The sequence below is a fragment of the Ambystoma mexicanum genome, chromosome 2q (genome assembly GCF_040938575.1).
Source record: "Ambystoma mexicanum isolate Mex_15411 chromosome 2q, UKY_AmexF1_1, whole genome shotgun sequence".
NCBI classification, from domain to species: Eukaryota; Metazoa; Chordata; class Amphibia; order Caudata; family Ambystomatidae; genus Ambystoma; species Ambystoma mexicanum.
In genome coordinates, this window is record NC_090924.1 from 821,659,848 (window position 1) to 821,687,431 (window position 27,584).

The 27,584-nt window shown below is 47.1% G+C and overlaps 1 protein-coding gene across 1 annotated transcript in view; it reads left to right on the forward strand.

The window, feature by feature from the left end:
* Positions 1-27,584, forward strand: part of CUL2 (cullin 2) — a 1,882,542-nt gene that overhangs the window by 293,487 nt on the left and 1,561,471 nt on the right. Inside the window, exon 4 of the mRNA XM_069648039.1 lies at positions 2,463-2,565. Within this exon, the coding sequence (XP_069504140.1) occupies positions 2,463-2,565 (103 nt within the window). The remainder of the gene's footprint in view (positions 1-2,462; positions 2,566-27,584) is intronic.

Below are 27,584 nucleotides of genomic sequence, written 5' to 3' on the forward strand. Positions count from 1 at the left end.
GGTGTTTAGTATTTTTATTGAGAATATTTATATTCCTTTTTATTATTTTGTTGCAATCGTTTTTCTTTTTTAGAAATATATCTTTATTAACCAAGAACATAGAAGGTTGGTTTAGAATTTTATTTTGCCCTGGTCCTAGAAATGTCACATTGAACAATCACTAACAGTTTTCTTAGTATGATTCAACTTTGCTTTCAAGTGATAAAAAATGTAGGAGTTGCTGAGATTCTGAAGTAGTGTTCCTTTGTTTTGTTCCCTACACAATTGGCATCAGTATTCAATTTCCTCAAATACGTTATGGTTTTACACATTTACGTTATACCCGTCCAGTTTCTCACAATTCAGCATTTGAAAGTTAGAATTATTTTAGGATAATGGTACTCTGTTTCCCACAAATCAGCATGTCCTTGATCAATGGTACCTGCCTAGGTCTTCTCCAGTTGTTCCGGTCCATTTCACCCTTTGGGTTTGTGGTACTGGCTTCTTTTATCTGGGCTCTTCTGGCTCCCCTTCTCATCAGGGGAGTTTCAAGTCCACACGATTGTCCCCTTGATTTTTGCAGTGTCTGCCTTTTGCTTTTTGCTTCTCCTCAGAATGTAACAGTCAAAGAGGCAAAAAACGATGCTATGGATTCTCCTTTCGTAGCTGGGCTTCCCATCCAGTGGCACCCTCTTACCTGGGTTCCCGATTCTTGACGGTGCTGATATTTTGCCTCTTTGCTTGAATTTTATCAGAAGCACGCAGCAAGCTGGTGCAAGAAAATGGCTTTCCTTCTTTGCTTCTTTATGTGCCTAACTTCCAGGCCAGCACAAGTACAGATTGCACAGCATATGTTAAAGACTCCTCCACCACAGTTATCCTAGCATTTTAAACGATAGCTCGGCTTGCAGACGCAGTCACCGATAGACTAGATTAAAAACAAACGACAGCGCAAGTCGGGGGTCCCGTTTGGAGTAGAATTGGTATCACTGTTTTTTTTTTTTTTTTGTAATTGGAATAAACAAAATTGTAGGCAGTTATTTGCATGTGGTGGCTAGAAAATGAAAATGTGTATCTGCTGAATATCAAAACAAAGTCGGGAATATAGTAAATACTGCCTGGAACTGTTGGAGTAAGCTCAGATTAAATATACACAATATGTTTCAGTCTGCAATTGCCAGTGTAACTCGTATCCATTGTTGCTTAATGAACATTGATGGGTTAATCATCTTGCATACCTTAACCTCTCGCTCGTTTTGATATAGAAATCCTAATCAGGCTTTCATGAGACTGGCAATATATATTTTAACAAAACTGAATAAATTAAAGTTTGCATTGCATCAAACTTGCATCGTTTGCTTTTTGATGCAAGACTGATAACATGATAAAAATGTATCCTGTTGCCCTAGCTTTTAAAAAGTCTTTGATTTTTAAGAAGTAACTATTGTTGACTGATATGATTCAGGCTAAACTCCACATAAAATGATTATAGGATTACTGCAGCAAATGGTTTCTGTTCTTTACTACTGGCTTTAAAAGAAAGTTTTGTTTTTGATCAGTAAAAGACAAAGTATTTCCGGATAAAAAAGGAAAATATGCGATTGATGTGTGGTGCCATGTGACCTTCAGTTTAAAGATGAACTATTTTTAATCGGGAAGACTTTTTAATTAAAGTAGTTTGAAGCCTCTAAGCAGCATGTAACAGATGCCCTTGTAAAGTTGATCTCTAATGGTATGTTACATTTCTACTTGAACCACTAATCTTAATTTGATGCTGGGATTACTGGGTTTTTGCACATGTCTGTATAAACTAATGGCTTTGTTAATAGGATGGGGTGCCTCATTATGGGCAGTCCTGGTGGGGGTCAGCAGGCACCAGGAAAAAAATGAGTCATAGGCTAAAATGTACAAACTGTGCAAAAGCATGTACCGTTCTTTAAGCCAACCACTCGTCACCTGTGGGCATGATCATGATGTTTTCTAGACCAGGCTGATATTTGATATCCATTTTATAATTGGACTAGATTATGATGAGCCAGACAGGTTTTTACATTATGGAAAGATTAAAACCTGCGGCAAATTAAGTGAAAGAAATTGCAATTCGTTAATATGCAGCAAGATTATTACATTTGCTTATTTTTATTTTTATTGCCGTTAAGTAATGATACCAGAAACGTACTCATTTGATTTTTAAATTCATGTTCACTAAACTTTTAAAAAATCATTCTGCTTTTCAGTTAATTGATGTCCAAGTCTTTTCAGTGGTAGAACATTTGAATTCCATGTGGGTTTGATGTAATAGGAGTACAGGAAACAATTACTACTGCCACTTGTAATGTGCTGCCTGGAATCCTCTTACAAATTGTAATGTTCAAGAGGCATGTGTTTGTTTTTTCTTAAAAATAAATATCTAATGCACAAAAAAGGTTGTAGCTTGAACTTAAATCTGTATTTGAAAATTGTACTCCTTGACTAAAGTGCAGTGATATTTACGCTTTATGTGTGGCTTATCCAGAACCTCTTGGAGAGCGACTTTATTCAGAGACCAAAGTATTTTTGGAAAATCATGTACAGCATTTGTATCAGGTAAGGCTCCTGTCTCTATAGCATATTTCGAGGGGGATTAGGTCCTCCGACGTATTCCATATCTATGACAGTAATCACCACAGCTGTGCTGCTTTGGAAAATCTTTCGGCTCCTGCGTCAATGACGTTGATACGCCGTCCTCGAGGGCCTCCGTCGAGCCGACGTCACCGGATGTTATAAGTAGGACGCACAACGCCCCTAGCCTCAGTTCAGTTTTTTCCGCGAAAGTGTTCGCTTCGGAGATCTTGTAAGCATGAGGTCTTCGGCTTCTTCCACCCCTGGGACCGGGTTTAAGAAGTGTCGGGTCCAAGATGTCGCTAACAGATAAGCACAACGCTTGCCTCTGGTGCCTCAGGGAGGACCATGATACGGACGACTGTGTCGACTGCCAATCGCGCACATCGAAGGCCTTGCGGGAGCGTAAGAAGAAGTCGGTCGGTAGGGTGGCCAAGCCCCAGAAATCGTGTTCCACTGGTCTTTCGACGGACAATTCGAGGGGCGACTCTCCGCATCGTCGTCATGAAACTGGGGGTTCTCGGTCTTGGAGTCGGTCCCGCCATTCCTCTGCCTCGTCAAGGCACTCCAGGAAGCGCCGTCACAGGTCGCCTTCCCCGTCCTCTTCTGAGGACTCCGCCCGTCGGCGGGTTGCTTGTCCCAACAAGCATTCCACTCCTGAGGAATGGGATTCCTTCTGAAAGGAGATGTTGGTGATTTTTCAATCGCAGGGCTCCCGTCCGTCCGTCCGCCCGCGCCGTCTGAGGACGCCGGTCGAGGCCGTGCTAGACACCCCTTGTCCCCCTTCAGACTCGAGCAGTCGTCGCGACCGCCGGGCGCCTTCGAGGTCCCAGTCGGACAAGGATGGTCGCTCTAGGCATGCCCGTTCCAGGTCCCGGTCCTCGATGGCCTCGAGACCGCGAGAACCTGTGCAGTCTTCAAGGAAGACTTTGACGCCGGCGGCCCGAGGTCGTTGACACTCTCTCGAGGCCCACCTCCGAGGAAGTCGTCAACGCAATCGGCGCCCAGGCTGTCGAGAGACACGCTCGGGGCTCCGCCCTGGAGGCGGTGTCGACGCCGTCGGCGCCGCGCTCAACGTCAACGCCGATTCCATAGACGCCCTCAACGCCTTTTGAGGCGGCTTTGTCGGGGATGCCTCGTGATACGGGGGAGTCGATCAGCTCTTCATTGGTTACGCTGGAAGACGTTTGGGACAAGCTGTGACTAAGCAGACTTTGTCTAGATGGATTATCTTGGCAATTTCTGAGTGTTACCGCCTGGCGGGTAAGGACCCTCCGGTAGGCTTACGGGCCCATTCGACTAGGGGTATGGCTGCCTCTACTGCTCTGCAAAGGGGTGTTCCTATTCGTAACATCAGTGAAGCAGCCACTTGGGCTTCGGTTCATACTTTTGTACGTCACTACTCCCTAGATTCTTCCCATGGGCAGGATCTGGCCTTTGGCAAGGCGGTCCTTTACTCTGCAATTTGATTGGACATTCTAAATTTGTATATTCTAAATTCTTTTCCCACCTCCTTATGTTGGTACTGCTTTGGGAGTCTGTCATAGATATGGAATACGTCAGAGGACCCAATCCCCTCGAAGAACAAGTTACTCTCTTACCTGGTAACGTTCTTTCGATGGGATGGTCCGACGACGTATTCCATATCGCTCCCTCCCTGCATACCCCGCTACAGAATTTCTTATGTGATTGCAGCTTACGTTTACGCAAGGCTTTCTGTGGTCATACTGGCAGTAGATTGGTGCCACACGTTCTGGGGAAAAAACTACAACTGAGGCTACGGGAGTCGTGCGTCCTATTTATAACATCTGGTGACGTCGGCTCGACGGAGGCCCTCGAGGACGGCGTATCGACGTCATCGACTCAGGACGCAGACGCCGAAAGATTTTCCGAAGCGGCACAGCTGTGGTGATTACTGTCATAGATATGTAATACGTCGTCGGACCATCCCATCGAAAGAACGTTACCAGGTAAGAGAGTAACTTGTTCATTTTACTGATTGCTGCCATTGGGGATGGATTATTGCTACAGTCATTTTAAAGTTTTGCTGATGCATCCATAGGATATTTTATTTACAGGGTAGATAATACAGGCATGATTGGTCTAATGTTAGAATAGAAGAATTTGTGGGGTTTCATATTGAAAATGCGTGCTTTGGTTATGTCGTCACACTTGGCACTATTGTTAGGGTATCACAGGCACCATTACTGATGATTTGCTGGAAGTGAATATTTCTGAGTTTTCTGTGCGAATTTTAGATGTTTTCACCATTGCATTTTTTAAAAACGTTTTATTATTCGGTTGCGCACATGGAAAAAGTATACTGTGTAAGGCAAATGGAGACAAATTATGCAGTACAGATAATACGTCTTGCGCACTTTCAGGCGAGCTGAGCACCCCATTTCCCTTTTGTATCTCCCTCCCAAGTAATCCAGCTGCTACGTGGTGTCAGGAGCCTGCAGGTAAAGTCTTGCCGAATTGGGTTTAAATGTTAAGGCTGAGAAAATCTGATCGTAGTCCAAAAAAGGGGGCCCACATGTTCGTAAATTGTAGTTTTCCTTCCTTTGCTGCCGTAACTTTTTCTGCCACTAAAATGTTCCATACTTTAATCCACCAAAGAGATAGAACCGGCCCTTCTGGGCACTGCCACCAGCGGGCAATCGTAATACGTCCATCCAGCAAGAGTAGTTTAATTCATTTAGATCGTTCACCGGATTTAGGATATATCGCTTCAATTGGAGCCCCTAGAGGAAGAGCCTTAGGCTACATTGGGAGTTTGGTGCCGGTGGTGGCCTCTGTAATGGCTACTATACCGTCCCAGGAGGAGTGAATAAGCGGGCAGTCCCACCACATGTGAAAATATGACCCTGGTGCCCCAGAGATTCACCAGAAGTTTGGTGCCACTGATGTCTGACAATGGTGTAGCTGTACTGGGGAGTACCAACAGAATAAAAGTTTTAGGGTACATTCGTTGTTGGTCACACATCTGGAGGAAGAGTGGTTTCTGGTCCAAATGTCTAGCCAAGATTGGTCCTCTAGCGGGTGGCCGAAGTCCGTCTCCCAGCGACTCATGTAAGATGGGCGCCCGGATAACATATCATCCCTCAGGAGTTTGTATAGTTTGGAGAGCCCTCCATGCTGCAGGCCCTCCAGGGCGGTAACCTGGATGGCTGAGAACTGGCTTTGCCTAATGGGGATAAGACAAAACTACTGCTGCTAGCTCCTACCAACTTGCGGATAAAACTTGACAACTGTTACTCATCCTTCAATATCGACAACACTACCATCCCAGTCAGTGAAAACACTTGGAGTCTACCTAGATGCTAACCTAACTATGGCCAGACAAGTTAGTGCCGTCGCCCCCGCAGCCTACTACACAAACTTCTAAACTCTTCCAGGCTATTGCTCGCCAACGCAAACGGTCTATTGCTAGAGCCTTAATCGGCTGTAGACTGGACAATTGTAACGTCCTCTTTATTGGCACCACTGTGAAAAACCTTGACAAACTTCAAACCATTAAAAGCAACGCCTTACGTGCCGCTATAGGCATCCCTAAAAAGGAACACAACTCCCCAGCCAAATGACAAGCCCACTGGCTGCCCGTCTGCGAATGTGTCCTTCAAAACACTTGCTCTTACCCACAAATGCAACCATCATACAGCCCCGCCCTACATTTCTCAGAGAGTCATCATTCCCCCACACCTCCAGACCCACAAGAACACCCTACTCCAACTTGCTTCCGGTACCCATAGTTAAGAGTACTAGAGGAGGGGGCGTAAGCTTCCCTTTCATCGCTGCCAGGCAATGGAACTCCCTCCCACACGCCCTCAGATCTGAACCCTCACACCTCGTATTTCACAAAAGCCATCAAAACTAGACTATGGGCCTCATTACAACTCAGGCGTTAAGGGTTAACGCCGTCGTTAACCCTTAACGCCTGATTCCGATTTTAACGGCTGCTTCTAGCAGCCGTTAAAATCCATGGCGTTAAACCGCCTTGGTGCTAATTACGCCACCGTAATTTACGGTGGCGTAATTAGCGCCTTCCCCACTCCCATTATGCCCTATGGGGCAAAAATGGGAATGGGGAAGGGTAAAATGGGAAATGGGGATTTACTGCCCCACTCACCTTGGAATGGGGCGGTAAATCCGCCATCCACCATGGTGGAAACGTAGTTTACACCATGGTGGTAAAGTTGGCGTACTTACCGCCTGGGTCGTAATGACCCCCTATTTCCCTAAACCTCCCACATAACCTTGCTAACATCCCCATGCCGACCCAATTGTGTACCTAGACTATAAACAGCTGTATGTATGTGCTATGTAATGATATGCTACACACTATGTAACCCTGTGCAGCATTATCGTCCTCCAAGTAACACATCCTGCATTACTAAGTACCTCTATGTGCTAATGTAACTAAGCTGATTCCATGCAGCAGTGCCACAATGCCACTGGGCTGTTTTTGTGTGCTTCATAAATGCAAATAAATAAATAAAGCTTGATAGGACTATGGGCACGTGTGACTTTTTGTCTAGTCAGCTGTTGTGTGATCCAATGCCGTAGCTGTGCATAAGAGAACCTGTCTGACTCCGAAAGTTGGAATATCACTTTACAGCTATCAAACATACGTGTTTGGCCTCCTTCAAATAGCTAGGCTAACGTTTGAAGGCCTCCTCGCCTCCAATTTCAAAAAGCTCCCGGCTGCATACCAGGGTAAAAGGCAGGACTGTGAAAGATTGGTGAGAGTGGGCCCATGCCTCTAGGGATCTTTTTCTATCTCGAAGCCCCATCCCATGACTTTAGAGTAGCTTTTGAGGAGGAGAGCAGGTTTTGCCATCCATTGTTTCTGTGTTGTATTGGGGACAAAAGGCAGAAAAGGGGGAGTGTGAGTCTGGACTGTTCAATGTCAACCCATTTTGGTGGGGGTTAGGGGAACATCCATGTCAGGAGATGTGAAATCTGTGCCGCCACAGAGTACTTGCACAAGTCTGGAACCCCAAGCCCCCAACCGGGCACCTCCCAGCATCACCCTCCTAGGGATCCTGTCCTTCTTGCCCCGACAGATGAACCCCAGAATTTTCCTGTTGGAGGCGGTCAAGTACATTTTTCGGGATTTCCACAGGAAGGGACGAGCAGAAATAAAGAAAACGGCGGAGTAAGTTAATTTGGACTGCAGTAATCGGTCCCATTAGAGAGAGATCCTGAGTCGCCCATTTCTCCAGATCTGTTTATGGAGTCTTAAAAAGGGAGGGGAAATTAGACTCAAAGAAGTCCTTAGGTGAGGCCGTGATGCGAACCCCCAAGTGTTCAATTTACTTTGTGTCCCACCAGATTGGACAGAGGTATTGAAAGGAGAGAATTTCCTGTGACGACAGCCCCATCCCCAATGCCACGGATTTACTATAATTTATTCTGAAACCTGCCTCTTGGCCAAAGAACTATGGTTCTTGAAGGGCCGCTTGAAGGGAGGGTCGGATGTTGGTTAATGTTAGCAGGACGTCATCAGCACAAAGGGATACTTTGTTGGGAACCCCATTATCATGATCACCATGATTGTGGATTGTTGCATATACACTGAGCGAGGGGCTCCATAATTAGGGCAAATATGAGAGGGGAGAGAGGGCATCCTTGTTGCGTCCCACATCTGAGGGGGGCAGAGGTGGTTTGTTCCCTATTTACCCAGAGTAGAGTGTTAGGGGATGTATCGTTGGCCGAGACATTCTACGTAAGGAAGGACCAAAATGAAATGCCTCTACGGTTAATTGCATGAAGGCCCAATCCACCTTATCAAACGCCTTAGTTGCATCTAGTGCCAGAAGGGCCAGTTTGCCCTGCCCTGCTGTTTTTTCTGTCAGATTCAGGGCTCTTCTACTATTGTCCCCAGTTTTTCTCCCCAGGCCGAAACCCATTTGGTCAGCATCAATCAGTGCTGGAAGAAGTGGAGCCAAGCGTTTGGCCAATATTTTAGAATAGATATTTGCATCAATGTTTAAAAGAGAGATTGGCCGATAGGAGGCACAGTCCTTCTGATCTTTGTTGGGTTTTAGCATCAGAATAGTGGCAGAGGTCTGCATAGAGGAGGTTATATTTCCAGATTCTCTGAAAGAGTTAGAGAGCCGTCAGAGAGGACACCAGTTGGGCTCGGAAGAGTTTATAAAATTTAGTTGAAAAACTATCTTGGCTCGGAGCTCTACATTTCAGGGATCTAATTACTGCGTCCATTTCTTCCAGGTGAATAGGGGATTCTAGGGCTTCTTTAGCTCCCTGAGGGGAGGTGTGGTAATGCGGCTACTTAAATGTACAGCTTTTGTCCCTCTAGGGATCGGGGAGGTACCACCATTGTTTCCATAAGGTGGGATTTCGCTAACTGCAGTTTAGCCTGTTCCCTGTATTGTCACCCCTTGCTGGTCTTTTAGGCCTATGATAGTATTACGTCTTTTAGATTGGGCTAACTTCCTGGCCAAGATTTGGTTGCCCTTGTTGCTTTTGACATAATACCCTTGTTTCGTCATTAAAAGAGAGTGAGCTGTCTCTTCAGCGTAAAGCGCCTCAAGCTTGTTTTGGGGTAATTTGTAGGGCTTAGTGAAGTTTAGGGGACAAACCTCTTTTATATTTCCCCTCTATTGCCAAGATTTCCTGTTCTAACTGAGCTTGAGCCGGTTTTTTCTGCTTGTAGTAAGCTGCAGTGAGGGCTATTAAGACTCCCCTAATAACGGCCTTCATGGCATCCCATGTCGTTGCTGAAGACGGGAGTCTGGTGGGGTTTTCCCGGAAATAGTCCCATATTGCTTTAGCAACCACATCCTCCCATATCGCTTTAGCAACCACATCCCTAAGGGCCATGTCATTTAGGATTGGGTCATACAGTCACCACTGTAGCCTAGGGTGGGGGGGGGCGGATCCCAGATTCTAACCCGCAAAAGAATCGTGGCATGATCGGAGAGCACCCTGGAGGCAATGGACACCCTGTCGATAAATGGCGTAAATTGGGGGACACTAGAAATGGGTCTATACGGGAAGAGGAGCGATGGACGTGAGAGAAAAAGATAGTCTTGTTCCCCTCGGTGTAACACTTCCACCACCCCCAGGGACTTGAAGAAGTGAAGAATACCTAAGGCAATCTCGAAATCTCTGCCCGAGAGGGGGAGGTCATGTGTTTTGCCCATCGTGGGGTCAGGGACCCTGTTAGTCTCCTCCAATGATGACCTGACCCTCCAGGAAGGGAAGAACTATGGCTTCTAAATCTTTGAAGAATTGATCTTGTCCCTCATTGGGGGCTTAAATCGAGACTAGGGAATAAATGTGACCCAGTAACATACCTTTGACTCCAATAGATCGACCTCCTGGGTCTTGTATAGTGTCCAGCTCCTTCAAACGAGATGCCTTTTGCCAATAGGATAGCTGTTACCCCAGTCTTTGAACCGCTAGAGGTTATGAATTGTTTAGGGAAGTCTTTGTTCCGTAGGCGAATAAAATCCAAAGGGAGGATTTGTCTCCTGCAGGAAGATCACTGGACAGTTTAAGTCTCTCTGGTGTCACAAAATCGACTTTCGTTTCACTTGGGAGCTCAGTCCTTTGACATTAAGTGACACACAATTCAAATTTTGATGAGCTAATGTATCTCCAGGGACGGTGTTGTCAATGGGGGGGGGGGGGGAGGGGCCAGGTGACTTTCAGCTGCCATCATGAGTTTGTATACATCCAAAGCCATGTGTCAACCAAGGTTTTAACTGAACTAACGAACGTAAAAACAAAAATTCAAAAACAAACGCAAAAATACAGTGCAGATCGCCCCAACGACCTACAGGTGATATCTCACTTGAGGCTGGGCATAGGCCGTATGAAGCCTGTAGTTAACTCAACACTACTCGGGGCTCCCTCTGTATTAGTCCCCAATTTCCATACGCCAGGAAGCTCCATTTGCAGCATTGTCCTTGATTCAGGTATGTAGTGAGGGTTTCCCTGGGTTACTACCTTTTGAGGACTCTCAACCAAGTGGTACGCTGCATCTTTGGTTTTTCACCCCCGCTTCCCCCGAGGGGGCGAGATAAGGACCTATCCTCTGTTTGGCAATTCAGAACGTGCAAGAGCAGGAAAGGGGGAGGGAAGAAGTGCTGAGGGTAGAGGGAGGATGGAGAAGTGCGGGACAAAGGAGAAAACAACAAGGGTGCAGCGAACAGGTGGCAAAGAAGTGCAAGAGAGGGGGGCTGTAGGGTTACAGATACAGACCACAAGTGCAGGGGAGCCAATAGGCAGTGTAGGATTGCAGTTGGACAGGCAAGGACCTGGGCCCGAATTCAGAGGGTGACCAGTGCAATGAACAGGCAGGTGATCAGCAAGGGAGAGGAAGCGAGAAGGCAGAAGCAAAGAGAAAGGTCTTCCGTTGCTTCCGGAACCAGAGATGGTTCTGCTAAAGTCTCAGAGAGGCAGGGAGGGCTGTTCCAGAGGGAGGTCCCAGCTGAAGAAAGAGATCTGCCCCCAACTCTTTGCCTGGAAAAGCGACTGACCCTCAGAGAGTTAAAGGTGGAAGAGCAGAGAGCTTGAGAAGGCAGATATTTAGGAAGAGCGAGTTGCAGGTAGTATGGTCCCAGGCCCAGAAAGTCTTGTGGACAATGCAAAGGGTCTTGAACTTGATCCTTGCCGCCAATGGGAGCCAGTGAAGGGATTTCAGAGCTGGGGAGATACAATCCCTGGGCTGGAGGCCAAAAAAAAGTCTTGTAGTCCTTTTCTTGATGAGTTGTAGAGGAGGGAGCGTAGCTGCAGGAAGATTTAGAAAGAGGCTGTTGCAGTAGTACAGCCTAGAGAGGACCAGAGATCTGGAGACAGGGAGGAGGGAGGGCCCGCATGTGAGCAAGGACGCACGGCTGGTGTACGATTGCAAGGGAGCGCACGCGATCAAGGAATGCGCAGGAGAACAAGTAGCCTACGAGGCGAGGTAGCCCTGTGATTGAAGAATGCGTGGGGCGAAGATGCAACCCAAGGGGCAAGCGAGCCATGCAAATTCAAGGAAAACCAGAGGACCGCGCGATAACAGGGTGCGCGGTAGGTTAAGCAGCCAAGAGACGGAGCCAGCATAGCAAACAAGGGTAGCAAGAACTTTGTTACAGGACATTTCGTATGCCTTTGGTATCCTCGCTGGACGGGCTACACAACAGAGCTTGTCCTTTTTGCTTGCAGGTTGCCCAAGTTTGTTTTAGCAGTGCTTCGGCAGTGGTGTTTTCGAAGTTGCAGCATCCTCCCTGGGCAAGCCGCACTTTGTGGGCGGGGTGGGGAGAAGCTCCTTTTTCATTGCACATTCTCCAAGTGGCTTTCCAGTGAGTGTGCACAGTAAAGGTTCATGGCTATTGCAGTCTCACTAGTGAGGTGAATTTTGTACTCCTCCAATTTATACAAATGGCTGTTAGAGAGAATTCTCATAAATGGTTGATTTTCCTTACCTAAAGAGATCCCAATACAACCATCGTACACCGTTGCCTATTATCTGTGTATCTTGTGTATCTTGTAAACCGACCCAACTGTAACCAGGGTCACTGTAACTTGTTATCGACCCAACTGTAACCAGGGTCATGCCTTTTGTTATTTATTGGCATAACCTTTTGCAACCTGTAACCTACATTCTCAAGCGCCCAGTTACCCCTGGGTTTGGCGCGCGATACAAGTAATAAACAAATACAAAATACAAATAAAGAGTCCCCCAGCAGGTTTGCTGGATTTCTAGGATTTATTTTTTTCACCTGGTAAGAGTGTGAGCCTTATTTCCCACTCTTACATGTGTTTTGCTATGTGTATTTCTACATACTGTGTGTTCTTGGGCACAGGAACCTCTCCTCACTGCGTTAGCACGGCCCGCCCTATGCTCAGACTGTGACGTTTGTTACAGTTGTACTAGCATTACCGATCTCGCCAAGCCCTATAGTTCTGTGATTATTGTGCCCGTATGATCGACACTCGTACGCCCACCTCACACATAGTCACCAGCGCCCACTCTGATCTCAGCCACCACCTGCCCAGCTTGCTCCTGTGGACACACTTGCCTCACACTTTGTCCTTGTCGGCGTCTGTAACACCTCCTAACGATCCTAACAACCTAAAGGACCTGATCACCAGACCATGCAATCTCGCCCAGAGAAATCTTAAACTTTGTGCCAGACTCCCCAAAATGTATGAACCCCCAGCCAAATCCTTACACCCCGTCTCTAACTACCCTTCTAGAAACCTAAAAAGCATTCAGCCGAATACCAAAATCTCTTCACATAAATCCACTAATACTCAGCACCCACTCCAGCTTAATAGCTGACATTGTCGAGAACCCACCAGTTATCCTAGACCCCTCCACAATACCGTGCCAGCACCTACTAAGACCACACTGCCCGGTATAAGAGGAGCCTTAATAAATGCCCGGTCTTTGGTGGCACATGCTACAGAAACAGCTGACCTAATTTCAACTGAAAAAAATTGACTTTCTTGCTATCACGGAATCTTGGCTCCATTCAGCAGCCAGCCCACCGGTTATGTTAGCTATTCGGAGGACTATACCCTCTTAAGAATAGACCGCACCACCTCTCGAGGCGGTGGCCTAGCCATAATTGCCAAAACTAGCCTAGCACTGAGACTTGCTTCTCCACTAAATGTAGACTTGTGTGAACTCCTGACCGCTAAGATAACATCTCAAATACTCAAACTAGATCTATCCACCTTATCTACAGACCTCCATGCACTCTAGACTCCTTTGAAGAAGATCTTCAAGATCTTCTCCTAGGAGACTTTAATCTGGGCTATAAAAACCCCCTAGATCCCAATGCCACACAGATTAATGATTCCATCGAGGAACTAGGATTTACCCAAAAGGTAACAGGCGCTACACACACCAAAGGTAGAACCCTTGACTGGATAGCGGAACACCACTGCTAAACTTCCATCACTGCCATAACACCTTTGCCCTGGTCCGACCACCACTTGATCTCCTTCTCCTTTGAAGCCACAGTCCCCCATCATGTTGTCAGCATAGCCCCTGCCATTCCCACTAGGAATAAAAAGAACATTACAGCTAACAAACTAATTCCTCTGATCCTCCCCACCTTGAATTCTCTTCCTGCATCCACAGACCCACTTACTCTGGTCGAAGAGTACAATAAAGTAATGCTTTCTGCCCTAGACACCATAGCACCCCTGAAAACTAGAAAGTGCAAACAGAAAAAACATATCAACACATGGTTCTCTCCCCACCTAAAAGCTATTAGATTAGAGAAACGTAAATGCGAACAAATATAGAGACTAGACCCTTCAGTTACTTCAGTTACTAACAAAAACAACCTCACAAAACTAGCTTCCTTGTACAAAGAAGAAATAATCCTTGCCAAACAAGAATCTTATAATCTGCGCATTACCCAAGCTAACTCCAATACTAAAGAATTGTTCACAATATCAAAGAAATGGAAACGCCTATCCAAGCCCCGTGGTGTTACCAGTATTCAGAGTGCCCTAGCTAACAAAATGACGACCCTTCAGGCTAAAATTAACAACAACCTACTCGCCTCTAATTCTAACAACATCACTGCCCCTCTGCCTCCGATCACCTCACCTCTCGCCCCCTCTGAACTACCACAACCCCTTTTCAACTTCAAGAAAGTATCCATTCTAGAAGTTAAAAGTCATCCTAACTCTCAAACCGTCCAACTGCCATGGTGACCCCTGCCGAGCACAAATTATAAAGGGTGCCGCACAGGACCTCTGCCCATTCATAACTAAGCTTATAAATGCCTCATTCTCAACCGGCACCATTCCCAACAACCTGAAACAATCGTGGGTCCGCCCACTCCTAAAAAAAAAAAAAACCTACACTTGACCCATCCATTCCCACTAATTATCATCCCATTGCGACAGTACCGTTCCTGCTTAAAATCCTTGACAAGGTAGCGTACCTCCAAATCCAACAATATTTGGAATGTAACCACCTCCTAGGAGTACGTCAGTCAGGTTTCAGACCGCAACACGGAACAGAAACTGCACTGATTGACCTCAAGGCACAAATAGACACCCTGAGAGACAACGGTAATACAGCACTGCTACTGTTGCTTGACCTCTCAGCAGCATTTGATTTAGTTGATCACAAGATTCTCTGCCACCACCTTGACTCTGCTACCCATTTCTCACAAGAAGCCATAGGATGGATTCAATCCTTCTTAGATAAAAGAACCATGCGGGTCTTCGCACCCTCAGCAGCTGCGGACCCCATACCTATTACCTGCGGTGTGCCTCAGGGTTCATGCGTTTCGCCCACTCTGTACAACATCTTTACAAAGCCCCTTTTCGATGATCTAGATCATGGGTGCACAACATACGGCCCGCGGGCCAGTTGCGGCCCGCCATGCCCTTTTGACTGGCCCGCGAGGCACAAAGACTTTCCTAATGGAGGGCGGCCCGCGGCCGCCCTCCATTAGGAAAGTCTTTGTTGTCTTCCGGGCCGGTGAAAACACTGGCCCTCATTGGCTCAGCACACACACGCATCACGTCGCTCCTACGAGCCACGTAATGCGTGTGTGCTGCACCAATGGAGGGCCAGCATTACGGCTGGCGTGGCCCATAAGGCTTGATGCCGGAAGGCATTTCAGCCTTGGACCATGCCAGCCGTAGTGCGATTCCTGCGACTTCCAGTTTACCTGCCTGCCTGCCTTCCAGCACGTCTCCGGTAAGTGGTCTGTTTGTGTGTCGGGTTTGTTTTGCTTTGTTTGTTTGTATGAATGTTTGTGTTTGAATGTATTTTGTGTATATGTTGAGATGCGGGGGTGGGGGGGTGTGTCGGATGTGTATGAATGTTTGTGTTTGAATGTATTTGAGTGTATGTTGAGATGCGGGGGTGAGGGGGTGTGTCGGATGTGTATGTGTATGAATGTTTGTGTTTGAATGTATTTTGTGTATATGTTGAGGTGAGGGGGTGTGTCGGATGTGTATGAATGTTTGTGTTTGAATGTATTTTGTGTATATGTTGAGGTGAGGGGGTGTGTCGGATGTGTATGAATGTTTGTGTTTGAATGTATTTTGAGTGTATGTTGAGATGCGGGGGTGGGGGGGGTGTCGGATGTGTATGAATGTTTGTATTTGAATGTATTTTGTGTGTATGTTGAGATGTGGGGGGGGTGTGAATGTTTGTATTTGAATGTATTTTGTGTGTATGTTGAGATGCGGGGGTCGGGGGTGTCGGATGTGTATGGATGTTTTGATTTGAATGTTTTTTGTGTGCTGATTTGGGGGGGTGGGGGGTTCGGGTCTGTATGGGTGTGTGTGTGTGCTGATTTGGGGGGGTGGGGGGTTCGGGTCTGTATGGGTGCATGTGTGTGTGTGCTGAGTTGGGGGTGGGGGTTTGGAGTTGGGGGGGGGGGGGTGGGGGGTTCGGGTCTGTATGGGTCCATGTTTGTGTGTGTGCTGAGTTGGGGGGGTGGGGGTTCGGGTCTGTATGGGTGCTTGTTTGAGAGTTGGCTGATTTGGGGGGGTGGGGGGTTCGGGTCTGTATGGGTGCATGTGTGTGTGTGCTGAGTTGGGGGGGTGGGGGGTTCGGGTCTGTATGGGTGCATGCTTGAGTGTGTGTGTGCTGAGTTGGGGGTGGGGGTTTGGAGTTGGGGGGGTGGGGGGTTCGGGTCTGTATGGGTGCATGTTTGTGTGTGTGCTGAGTTGGGGGGTGGGGGTTCGGGTCTGTATGGGTGCTTGTTTGAGAGTTTGCTGATTTGGGGGGGTGGGGGGTTTGAGTCTGTATGGGTGCATGTGTGTGTGTGTGTGCTGAGTTGGGGGGGGTTTGGAGTTGGGGGGGGGGGGGGTTCGGGTCTGTATGGGTGCATGTTTGTGTGTGTGTGCTGAGTTGGGGGGGGGGTTCGGGTCTGTATGGGTGCATGTTTGTGTGTGTGTGGTAAGTTGGGGGGGTGGGGGGTTCGGGTCTGTATGGGTGCATGTTTGTGTGTGTGTTGATTTGGGGGGTGGGGGGTTTGGGTCTGTATGGGTGCATGCTTGTGTGTGTGTGTGTGCTGAGTTGGGGGTGGGGGGTTCGGGTCTGTATGGGTGCATGTTTGTGTGTGTTGATTTGGGGGGTGGGGGGTTTGGGTCTGTATGGGTGCATGTTTGTGTGTGTGCTGAGTTGGGGGGGTGGGGGGTTCGGGTCTGTATGGGTGCATGCTTGTGTGTGTGTGTGCTGAGTTGGGGGTGGGGGGTTCGGGTCTGTATGGGTGCATGTTTGTGTGTGTTGATTTGGGGGGTGGGGGGTTCGGGTCTGTATGGGTGCATGTTTGTGTGTGTGTTGATTTGGGGGGTGGGGGGTTCGGGTCTGTATTGGTGCATGTTTGTGTGTGTGTTGATTTGGGGGGTGGGGGTTCAGGTCTGTATGGGTGCATGCTTGAGTGTGTTTGGGGCATAGTGTTTGGTTAGGGGTGAGGGGGCCATGGGGCATAGTGTTTGGTTGGGGGTTAGGGGGGTGAGGGGGCCATGGGGCATAGTGTTTGGTTGGGGGTGAGGGGGCCATGGGGCATAGTGTTTGGTTGGGGTTGGGAGCCATGGGGCATAGTGTTTGGTTGGCGGTGAGGGACAGGGGGCATAGTGTTTGGTTGGGGGTGGGGGCCATGGGGCATAGTGTTTGGTTGGGGGTGAGGGGGCCATGGGGCATAGTGTTTGGTTGGCGGTGAGAGACAGGGGGCATAGTGTTTGCTTGGGGGGTGAGGGACAGGGGGCATAGTGTTTGGTTGGAGGTGGGAGCCATGGGGCATAGTGTTTGGTTGGGGGTTAGGGGGGTGAGGGGGCCATGGGGCATAGTGTTTGGTTGGGGGTGAGGGGGCCATGGGGCATAGTGTTTGGTTGGGGGTGAGGGACAGGGGGCATAGTGTTTGCTTGGGGGGTGAGGGACAGGGGGCATAGTGTTTGCTTGGGGGGTGAGGGCCATGGGGCATAGTGTTTGGTTGGGGTGGGAGCCATGGGGCATAGTGTTTGGTTGGGGGTGAGGGGCCCATGGGGCATAGTGTTTGGTTGGGGGTGAGGGGGCCATGGGGCATAGTGTTTGGTTGGGGGTGAGGGGACCATGGGGCATAGTGTTTGGTTGGGGATGGGAGCCATGGGGCATAGTGTTGCCCTCCAAGAGTGAACTCAATAATAAAGCTAAAACAGGCACAGTTAGGAGATGTACAGCCTTTGCTTTTTTGAGGAAACCTGACTCAACGAAGGCCATACTCCTCTTGGGTAACCCAAACAGCAAACTATAGCAGTCCAAAATAACGGAATGTCCAATCAAGGGTCAATAAAAGATATATAATTTAATTAAACAGACGATATACAATAACTAAATTGAAATAAATGATAGCAATGGAAAATGTGTAGTACAAAATGTAAGTTTGAAATGCAATAAAAATCGTTACCCCTCAAAAACATATCTTTTTCCATGTGTTTAATACAAATTGGGGGTTGAAAAAGCCTCCTGACATGTCCCGCCTACCGCCCCGCCCACTTTTACTTTTCGGCCCACTATAGCCCTCATGTAAGGTACTTTCGGCCCTCTGTCAAAATCAGTTGTGCACCCCTGATCTAGATGGCCTGGGTATCACCTACACTAACTATGCGGATGATACACAGATCCTCATCCCGTTGATGGGGGGGATTACGACAAGGATTTGGCCTTCGTGAACAGATTGTATCATCATCCAGGCATAATGGCCTCTCATGGACTATGCCTGAATGATGACAAAACGGAACTCCTCATAGTCGGCCCCACGGCAAATCTCAATAAATTAGGCCATCTGTATTCTAATTTCATCATAGATAATAATAACATCACAGTAGCCAAGGAAGTTAAAACTCTTGGTTTCTACTTAGTTTCTACTCTCACCTTCAAAAAGCAAGTAAACTCCACGGCCTCGGCCACCGCTTACACCTGTAAGCTAATCAGAGCAGCTAGACCCTTCCTTACACCAAATAACTGCATCACCTTAGCAAGAGCTCTGGTATTATCCAAATTGGACTACTGTAATGCCCTATATGTAGGGTGTAACAAATACATCACCAACAAGATTCAGATCTTACAAAACAATGCTCTGAGAGCAGCTCTCAACATTCCCAAGAAAGCCTACATATCGGATCTCAGAAGAGCCAACAACTGGCTCTCCACCAAAGATAAAATCTTCCTTAAATCAGCCTCCCTGACTCATACATGCTTACACATGGCCACCCCACAGTACCTTACCACTAGATTCCTACGACAATCCACCAACCGCCCCTCTAGAACAGCCACTGCCAACCTACTTCGAGTGCCTAGATTCAAACATACGAAGACTGGTGGTAGTAGCTTCCCGGTCAAAGCTGGCCAAAATTGGAATTCACTCACACCCTCTCTAAGGGAAGACATGTCTTACCCATGCTTTAGATCTAACCTTATCCTACGGATTAAGGAACATGACATCTGACCTCTTACCACTACTACTGCATATAATTGTTGTTGTCTGTAGCCACCACTTGCCTACCTGTATATCTGCCTGCACTGTTTATTAATGTATTGTATTGTAACGCACAGCAATGTAACCTAAGCTGAACAATCCTCTTTTGCTTCCTGCGCTCTAATACCCTCCGGTCTTGTGCGCATTATAAATAAATAAACAAACAAACATACTCCATGTACACCACGGTTTGTGTGTTACACGGCACCTTCAGTGCAGTGACACAGCGTTGTCTTTGAGACTTCCCACTGACTCCATTTTTCTAGGGCTGACTACTGTCAAAAGTGGTAAGGTGGTAAAGTTGCCATTAACTTTATATAGTCACTTTAAACCACAGATCCAGTGCACCCCATCTTACATGGAGTATTGGAAAGGGTTAACTCGTATCCCTTTTTGTGTGTGCCTCTTGGAGCCTTGTTTCGCTCCCTTAACATTAAGACTTGGCTGGTGGCAGTGGTATCTACCCTAACCTTTCTTACATAAAGTGGTAATGTTTTAGGCTACATATTAGCCTCGAACATAACCCGCTTGACCATATGTTTTATTTTGGTTCCGGCTGGGTTTAGTCGCCATTTCTTTTTGTTAGTCTTTCTCGTGTTTTTCTCTGCGCACCAAACTGGGGATGACTCCTTTGTTCGTTTTTTTTTTTTTCACGGGCTTCTGCACAGAAGCCCTGCTTAAGGCGCCTGGTAGTCTAGGCAAGCAGGATGTGAGGGAGGGATCTTCGGACCCCTGCCATGGGTTCCCTTGGTAACCCAAGTCACACTCTTGTCTGGGGGACTGGCCTTGCCACGCCAGCCACCCTGCTGTGTGATTGACAGCCAGGCTGTATGAATGGGGGGAAAACTGCATAAAAATCAGGTCTCTGGGACTGGAAGAGCAGAGTCACCACTGGAACGAAAGAACCAACGAGGAACTGGAAGAAGATGACCCCTACAATGACTAAACCGCCCGGTGAAGCCCTGCTGCAGGTCCGAATCTCCAAATCCGACGACAGAGAAGATCCTCCAGGAAACTTCTTCCCTTGAGCTGGTGGGACCAACCAGTTCACCCAAACTACAAGCCAGGACCCCTCCTCTGGTCGAATTCGCTGTACAGCGCTACAGTGGGCCGGATAGCCAGGAAGGTCGGACCCTGCTTGGGTTTTAAGGAGCGCACCTTTTATTTGTTGTTTGGCTCTGCTGCTGGTTTCTTCTCTGGGTAGTGCAGGACCCTCCAGTTTTCCTACTTCTGATCAATCCGACAGTCGCTTCAGGAACCGTGAGCCTGCAGGAACTACCAGGAACGTCTGCCTCAGCTACAACCCCCTCTCCGTTTTAAGGTACTGTGCAAATCCGGTTGTGCGTTTCGCTCAGCCGCGGTGAAAGTGTTTGAAATCTTTCTCCAATCCGAGGGCTTGTCCTTCTCTTCTCTTTGTACTATCTTTTCTACCAACCAACCTCGTCTGGAATCTGTGCCACGAACTTTACCGCAAACTACCCTGAACTGTGTGATCTTGAGCAAAAGACTTCTTGACCTATTGACTTTGGCCCTAAGGTTTTTCTTGCTGATCTCCTCACTGTAGTCTCTCTTGTTTAACTGCTCAGAATACTTACCTGTTGGTTTTGCCTAATTGCTGATAACTTTGTCTTTTCCTCCCTTTTAAATTGCTGGAGTGCCATTTTGCTCCCACTTCATAATTGTGAGTCTAACTTGTCTGGAATTTAAGGGGAGTGGTGTGGTGTATTTAGGATTGTGATTTTGACCTTGCTTAGAATAGTGAAATGTTATACAACTGAGTAAATGTATATTCTTTTTACTTAGAAACCTTGAGTCAGTATTTGCCTGAATCATAGTAATTGCTGTCCTTTGTGTACTATTTGTACTGCTCACTTACTCTTGAGATAAGTCTGGCTGCTCCGCTACTGCTACCACTATAACTGTGTAGTACTGGCCTGTACCATAGGTGAAATTGTATATTCACTAGTAGTCTTAATTGTGTGTAGTGTTCCCAAAGGGTACTGCATATAATTCTGCTTAACAATGGTTAAGTAATGTATGCGCAAATTCACACATGGTTCATGTTTGTCTTCTGCTGTTGGCCAATGCACTTGCAGTGTGTTTAGCTAAAGTTCTGCATTACAGCCTTGCAAGTTTCACCAATACGCAGAGAACATGCTTGTACTGGCTTGGTAAGTCCTGGTTTATTGATGGCAGCAATGAGACCTGCAAACTTCCCTTTAAATGAAAAGCGGTTTTTGTTAGGGAATTCTGAGAAGGAAGTTCCTTCATGGCACTTGTGGTGAACCAGAAGGAGGATTCGGGCGCTTGTGGTCATGTTTTATTAAAAAAAAAAGGGATCAAATGCCTAACTTAGCCTATTACTGTGAGGCAAGTTACCAACCTAACAAAACAAAAATGGAGGGTGGATGCTAAAGTCCAAAATAAAACGGTGTATTCTGAATCATTTACAGTTAACTGGCCCTACCACTATAGAAAATGCCTAACTAAATGAAGGAAAAGGGGAGGCTTTGTACACTAGCCTCAGAAAGGCTTCTTTCAGTTCACACTTGACTTGTTTTCAGTCTTCAGAAATTCATTTTCCTTAGCAGGATATTATTTCCAGCCTTGAGACCAAATTAAGTTTTGCAGTCTCTGTTGATGTAAACAATTCCATTCCTCCAGGATTGCTTGAGAACACACACGGAAAAAAGTTTGTCCTCATCTCCTTCAAGCCGATGGGACTCCCTCGAAGTCTTTTATTCCTCAGATTCTTTTCTTTCACACAAGTTATTTTGGAAAGGGTGGTGGTCTGCCCTGGTTGTTCAAATGGTTGCAATTTTTCTTAGGCTTAATTCAATTATTGATATCTCCTGCTTTCCTTCTTTCAAGTGTTAGTTGCATAGTCTGGTTTCTCAGGCTTTCATAACCTGAATATCTTTTCAAGTGATTTTTTTTAACAACGTTCTCTTGTATTTCTCTCACTTCCCGTTTTATTCTCTCATTTCCTGTTTTATAGGGTATTTGCACAAAGGGGTTTCTCAGGCTCTCATACATTGTAGCGTTTTGTCTTAAGTCTGGTTTCGCAGGCTCCCGAAACCTCGGGTGCTTTCCCCATGGCTATGTATCTCTTTGCTACCGTCTGATGTGCACAGAACTCGGGAATCCGGGCTCCCTCAAACAGTCTGGCTTCAGCGTCTGTTACCGGCCTCTCAGGCCACCACTGGTCCTACTTGGTCTCTCCACCAGACGAGACTGGTGTCTTTCCGTCTCCACTCTGCTTCTGACCTGGGCATCTAGGTCGGATAGAATACAAACCCATAGGTGTTCAGTTAGCATTCCGCTCGCCCTCCTTGCTTCCGATGGCTCTGAGGCCTAGCATGGCCCCGCCCTTTCAGGGTGTCACTACTGTAGAGCCTTGCCTCTGCGTAGCAGTCACATTCCCTCTGTAGGAGTGTTCCATTGATTAACAAGGTGGTTTGGATGGGGAAGTTCCATTCTGGAATGGAAGTCCTTGTCCCCAAATGGCGAATCACTCCCAGGCCTTTAGAGAGGGTCTTGCATAGCAGGCTCACCTCCCTAGTGTCAAAGGGTGTGGATACCCTCTGGGGAAAATGGACGGATTGGCTGGACTTGTGTCGCACTCTTTCACAAAGCCCTGTTTTTTTTTAGCTATATCTGACTCGTTCCATGACAAGCCACCATCTGAGGCCTTATTAGAGACTCAAATGGTGTTTGTGCCCACTGTGATACTCCATACTGGTCAGGGTACACCTTGTACACTGCTTCCTTTTGCAGAGATTGAAATTCAGATTAGATAATGCAGGAGTTTAAAGCAGCTCCTGGGTATCCAGCATTAACCAGTGACCAGGAGCTAACAGGGGAACCAGGAGCTAGTGCATAGCATTCTGCAAATCTTACTTCCACATAAGATGCAGAAATACTTCATTGTCCATTATTTATGACCCATTATGCTTTAAAAGTCTTAATGTATCTGTAGATTGTCTGAAATGTTACATTTACTTAGGTGTGTTTGTTCAATCCAAGTTGGCCTTGGGTGCCAAGAGTAGCTCCTAGTAGCTGTTGGTGTCAAGCCAACCAGGTTTTAGATGGGCTACAAGCAGGACCTAAATATCTCCCAACTCCCCCCTCAATTTCGAACCCTGCCATGCAAACCTACTCTCACAGCTGCCTCTGTGGGATGCTCTGGTTGGTGGCAGCCCTATTTGGATTCTAGACGAATTCCATGGTGTGGCGAGACAATGTTGGGAACGAGTTAGAGGAATACAGATTTCACCTTTGTGGTTGGAGTATGGCCTACTTCTGCGAGTGAAGGCTAAAGTTGCTAGAACTGGATAAGACATTTTCTTGAGTGCTGTCTTGGATTCATGGCTGAAAACACACCTGAGATGAAGCCTGCTAAGGTTCAGTGTAGCAGCCCGACTGATTGGGTGGCTGTCGGAATGATTGAATGGATGCAACTCAGTGATTGGAACTTGCGTTCCCTCTGCAGCCCTAATACCCCTTGAGAGAAGGGTGTGCTCCCTTAAATTGACCAAGACTGATTTACATATTGCTGGTTCTGTGCTGTAAGGGCGCAGATGACCAATAGAATTGTCATTGGTCAAGATTAATTCAAAGCTTTTCATTCATAGTCAGGGGTCCGCTAATCAGTGCATAATAAAAACCACATACTCAAACGATTGAGCACAAACAGGGCAAAAATCAACACTGTTTATTACAGCTCGGTGAGCACAAAATCAGACGTAACAGTGGATTAGCTCTGATCGAGAGGCTGATATCTAAATGGACTACGAAAAGCAGTTTTATTATGATTTTTTTCTTTTTTCATTTTCAAATTTCTTTATTGGCATTTCTTCAAATCACATATATGGCATAACATCTGTAAGTTTACATTGCCGTTTAGTGATTCAATCAACAATAAAACAAAACGGAACTTTACAACCAGACTTTAACTGTCTCCGTGTGCTATATTGATCCAGTATAGTATGCGTGAGGAATGTGTAATGAGGGTGCGCGAGAGGTGAGGGAAGGGGGAGAACCATGGTGTAACGCAGGCCAGGAAGGTGCTTTGTTTCAGTTGAGTTAGTTGGTGCCAAGTTCTAATTATCATGAAAGATTTTGTTCAGGGGGGTTTATCATCCGAAGGATGGAACATGCTCCACGTCAAGGCTTTCCATGCATCCAGAGTCATGCTTGTACCATCAGGAGATCTAGAGACACTATCATCCCAGGCCCTAGTTTCGGCTTCCACCCAGCTTTCCATTTCACCATCCCATTGTACTGTGGGCCTTTTGTTCGTTTCCTTGCCATCGCAATATTTCGTTTTGGTTAGTACACACGCCATGTCCATCAGTTTCACAATATACTCGATCTTAGCCAGTCTAGGATAAGTTCCCAGAAGGCGTTCCTTAGGAGACCAGTTATATTGGGACAAATTCTGCCTTCTTACAAGTTTGCTCAACCCGAGACCAGAGACACCGCACTTTGGTGCATTCCCAAAACATATGTAGCAAATCTGCCTTTTCTGCGCTGCACCATGTGCATTCGGGGCGAGCTTGTTTAGCCATTCTGTATGGGGTCAGGTATGTGCGATAAAACGCATTCAGCTGAATTCGCCGAAATGTGGTATTCCTGGACACTTCTTTAGGGAACGCTAGAGCCCTGTCCCACTCCTTATCCACAAGTGACAGCCCTAAATCGGTCTCCCATATGGAGTTCAGTTCAGTGCCTCCGGTATTAGGTTGATCTATCAGTCGGCTATATATTTGGGACACCAGTTTCCAGCTATCGCCCAAGTTATACAATAACGTCACAAGGGGGTCCGCCTCAGGTTCTTCGGGCCATTTGTCCCATTTTGCACGCACTACCCTGTGGACCCGCTGGTACCATAAGAATTGACCATCTGACACGCCTTGCATGGATTGAAGTGAAGCAAAATCGTGAAAGGTACCATCCTCATACAGATTCCCCCCGCCCCCCTGTGTGTAGACCCTGTTTCTTTCCCTGAGTGTAATATTCGCCAGGACTGTGCTAGTCTTGTATAAATATGAGATCATTGGGATCTCGGGAGTGTATGAGTGCTCCAAGTGTAGAAGTGCTTTGGTCATGTGCCATACTTGCTTTGCCAGATTCGCTAATTGGGGTACATTACTCAGGAGGTGTTGTGGCGCCCAGATGAGTTCATTCAGCCGCAGTGGGGTAACTAGGTGTTGCAGCAAAGCAGTTTCTGTAGCAACATCGTCTGATAACCACCTGCCCACGAAACTAAGTTGTGGCGCTAAGTAATATTTCTGCAGATCCCGGAGTTGAATAGTACCCTGCCTATGGGGCAGGGTCATTGTCTATAATGCCAGTTTGTGTCTGCCCGTCCCCCATAAGAACCCTCGAAATATTGTCTCGAGTAGGCGAAAAAAGGGAGCCTTAATATAATAATACACATTCTGAAAATAATAAAGAAATCTGGGGAGAACAATCATTTTGATGATTGATGCCCTGCCCATTATAGATCAGTGAAGTTTGGACCAAAAGCCAATTGACTTGCGTAGGGCCCGGAGTGCAACTCCAGTATTATGATCATGCACCAGTTCTGGGGTGTGCATTATGTTGAAACAAGATATCTGAAAGAGGTTAGTTGCCACTGGATACCTACCGCAGGCAGGTATTCAATGCTCTTACCCCTTAAGTCTCCAGCAGGAACAGACCGGACTTTTGTCTGCTGAACTGTATAGCAGACACCCTGGAGTAATTATCCAGAACCTCCAGCATGGTTGGCACGTTCAGGTGTGGGTCCTTGACGTACAAAAGGACATCGCCCACGTATAATGCAATTATATGATTCACTCCACCCACCTGTATACCTGCATCAAAAAATTGCTTCCTGAAATAATAGCAATGGGTTGCCTGGTACCTCTGCATTTGTCCCATGCCGAGGATACAAACCTCCTAGATTTCACTCTTGCCCTAGGTTTGGTGTATAGAACTTCCACCCATTTGACAAATTTCTCCCCAAATCCGAATCCCCTAAGGACCGCCTGAAGCCATTCCCAATAGATGGAATCAAATGCCTTTATGGCGTCTAACGATAGCAACGCATAGGAGCCCCCCTTCGGGTCCATCTGTGCCATAACGTGTTGGAGCCTACAGCGATTTGCTGTGATGTTGTGACCAGGCACAAAGCTGCTCTGATCCGTGTGTACCAATCCACCGATCAATCTACAAAGTCGCTTGGCCAGTTTCGTGGTTAATATCTTTACATCACAGTTGAGCATCGTGAGTGGGCGGTAGGAGTCACACTCGTCTGCAGGTTTCCTAGGCTTAAGCATCGGGATCACAAGTGTCTCCCTCATGCTTTCCTGCAGAATCCCTTGGTCGTACGTGTAAGGAGGAGGCAGCCAGGCAGTAGTGGTAGAACTGAAACAGCCTTTATTCAGGTTAAATGGAAAAAAAATAAGAGGAAAAAAAATCAGAGTTCAAGATTAGGCCTCTTGTTCCTTCTGTAATATGGATGGATCTTTTGGCGGCTAGTCTTCATATGCCCAGAGCGTCTCTGGTGTAGCTCTCTCTCCTTCTCCTTCGCGATTCTGTAAGAGACCAAGAAAGACACACACAGTCTGTCATTAGTCTCTCCATTATATGGGGGCTGGATGGCTTTGGGCCAATCAGGAAGGGTTTGGTCAGTTTTTCTATAAATAGTCCCATAAGCCCCGCCCCCTTTCCTTCTGGATGAAGTTCGCCATGATGACTCTCGCCAAGGATGGCAAACCGCGTGGAACACCTGCCTCTAGGCAAGCCGGGTACGCCTGTCCCACTCGGGTTGTTGCTGCTCGGGATGTCGCTGCCTGAATGGGAAGGTGAGTTATGTTTTAATGTGGCGCACTGTGGAGCGGTTACTGCCTGGATTCCTTCAGCGGCGGACCCTCTCGGGTTGTTGCTGCTCGGGATGTCGCTGCCTGAATGGGAAGGTGAGTTATGTTTTAATGTGGAACACTGTGAAGCGGTCACTGCCTGAATTTCTTCGCCGGCGTGTACCTGCTGGTTTGAAGCAGTAGTCGAGTGATAAGTAGCTGGGAAAGTCAGAGGAGCGTTTACAGCAGTGTCGGCGTCGGCTGTGTTTTTCTGCTCGGACGCCGCGGAATATAAAGGGTACAGGGGAGCGGCCACTGCTAGGTCACTATCGGCTGGGTCTCCCGTAATTGCAGCTACATTGGTCATATGGCCATCGCCTGCGTTTTTATTAACGCCAGGCCAGCTTTGGTTCCAGTTCGGCAACCCTTCAACCGGCCCCTCTTCACTGCTTTTTCTCACGTTCAGTTTACTCAGTTCACAGTACACTTCCTGGAACACTTTTGTAGTAGTGGTGTGAGGGATGATTGATACGTTTTATAAAACTCCGGAGGCAGCCCATCGCTGCCCGGGGTTTTGCAAGTGGCTAGGGATTTTATAGCCTCTGTAATGTCTTCCGTAGTAATGTCGGCGTATAGGGATTCACTTTGTGTAGGTGTCAATTTAGGTAATCCAATTTCCTCTAGTGTACCTAGG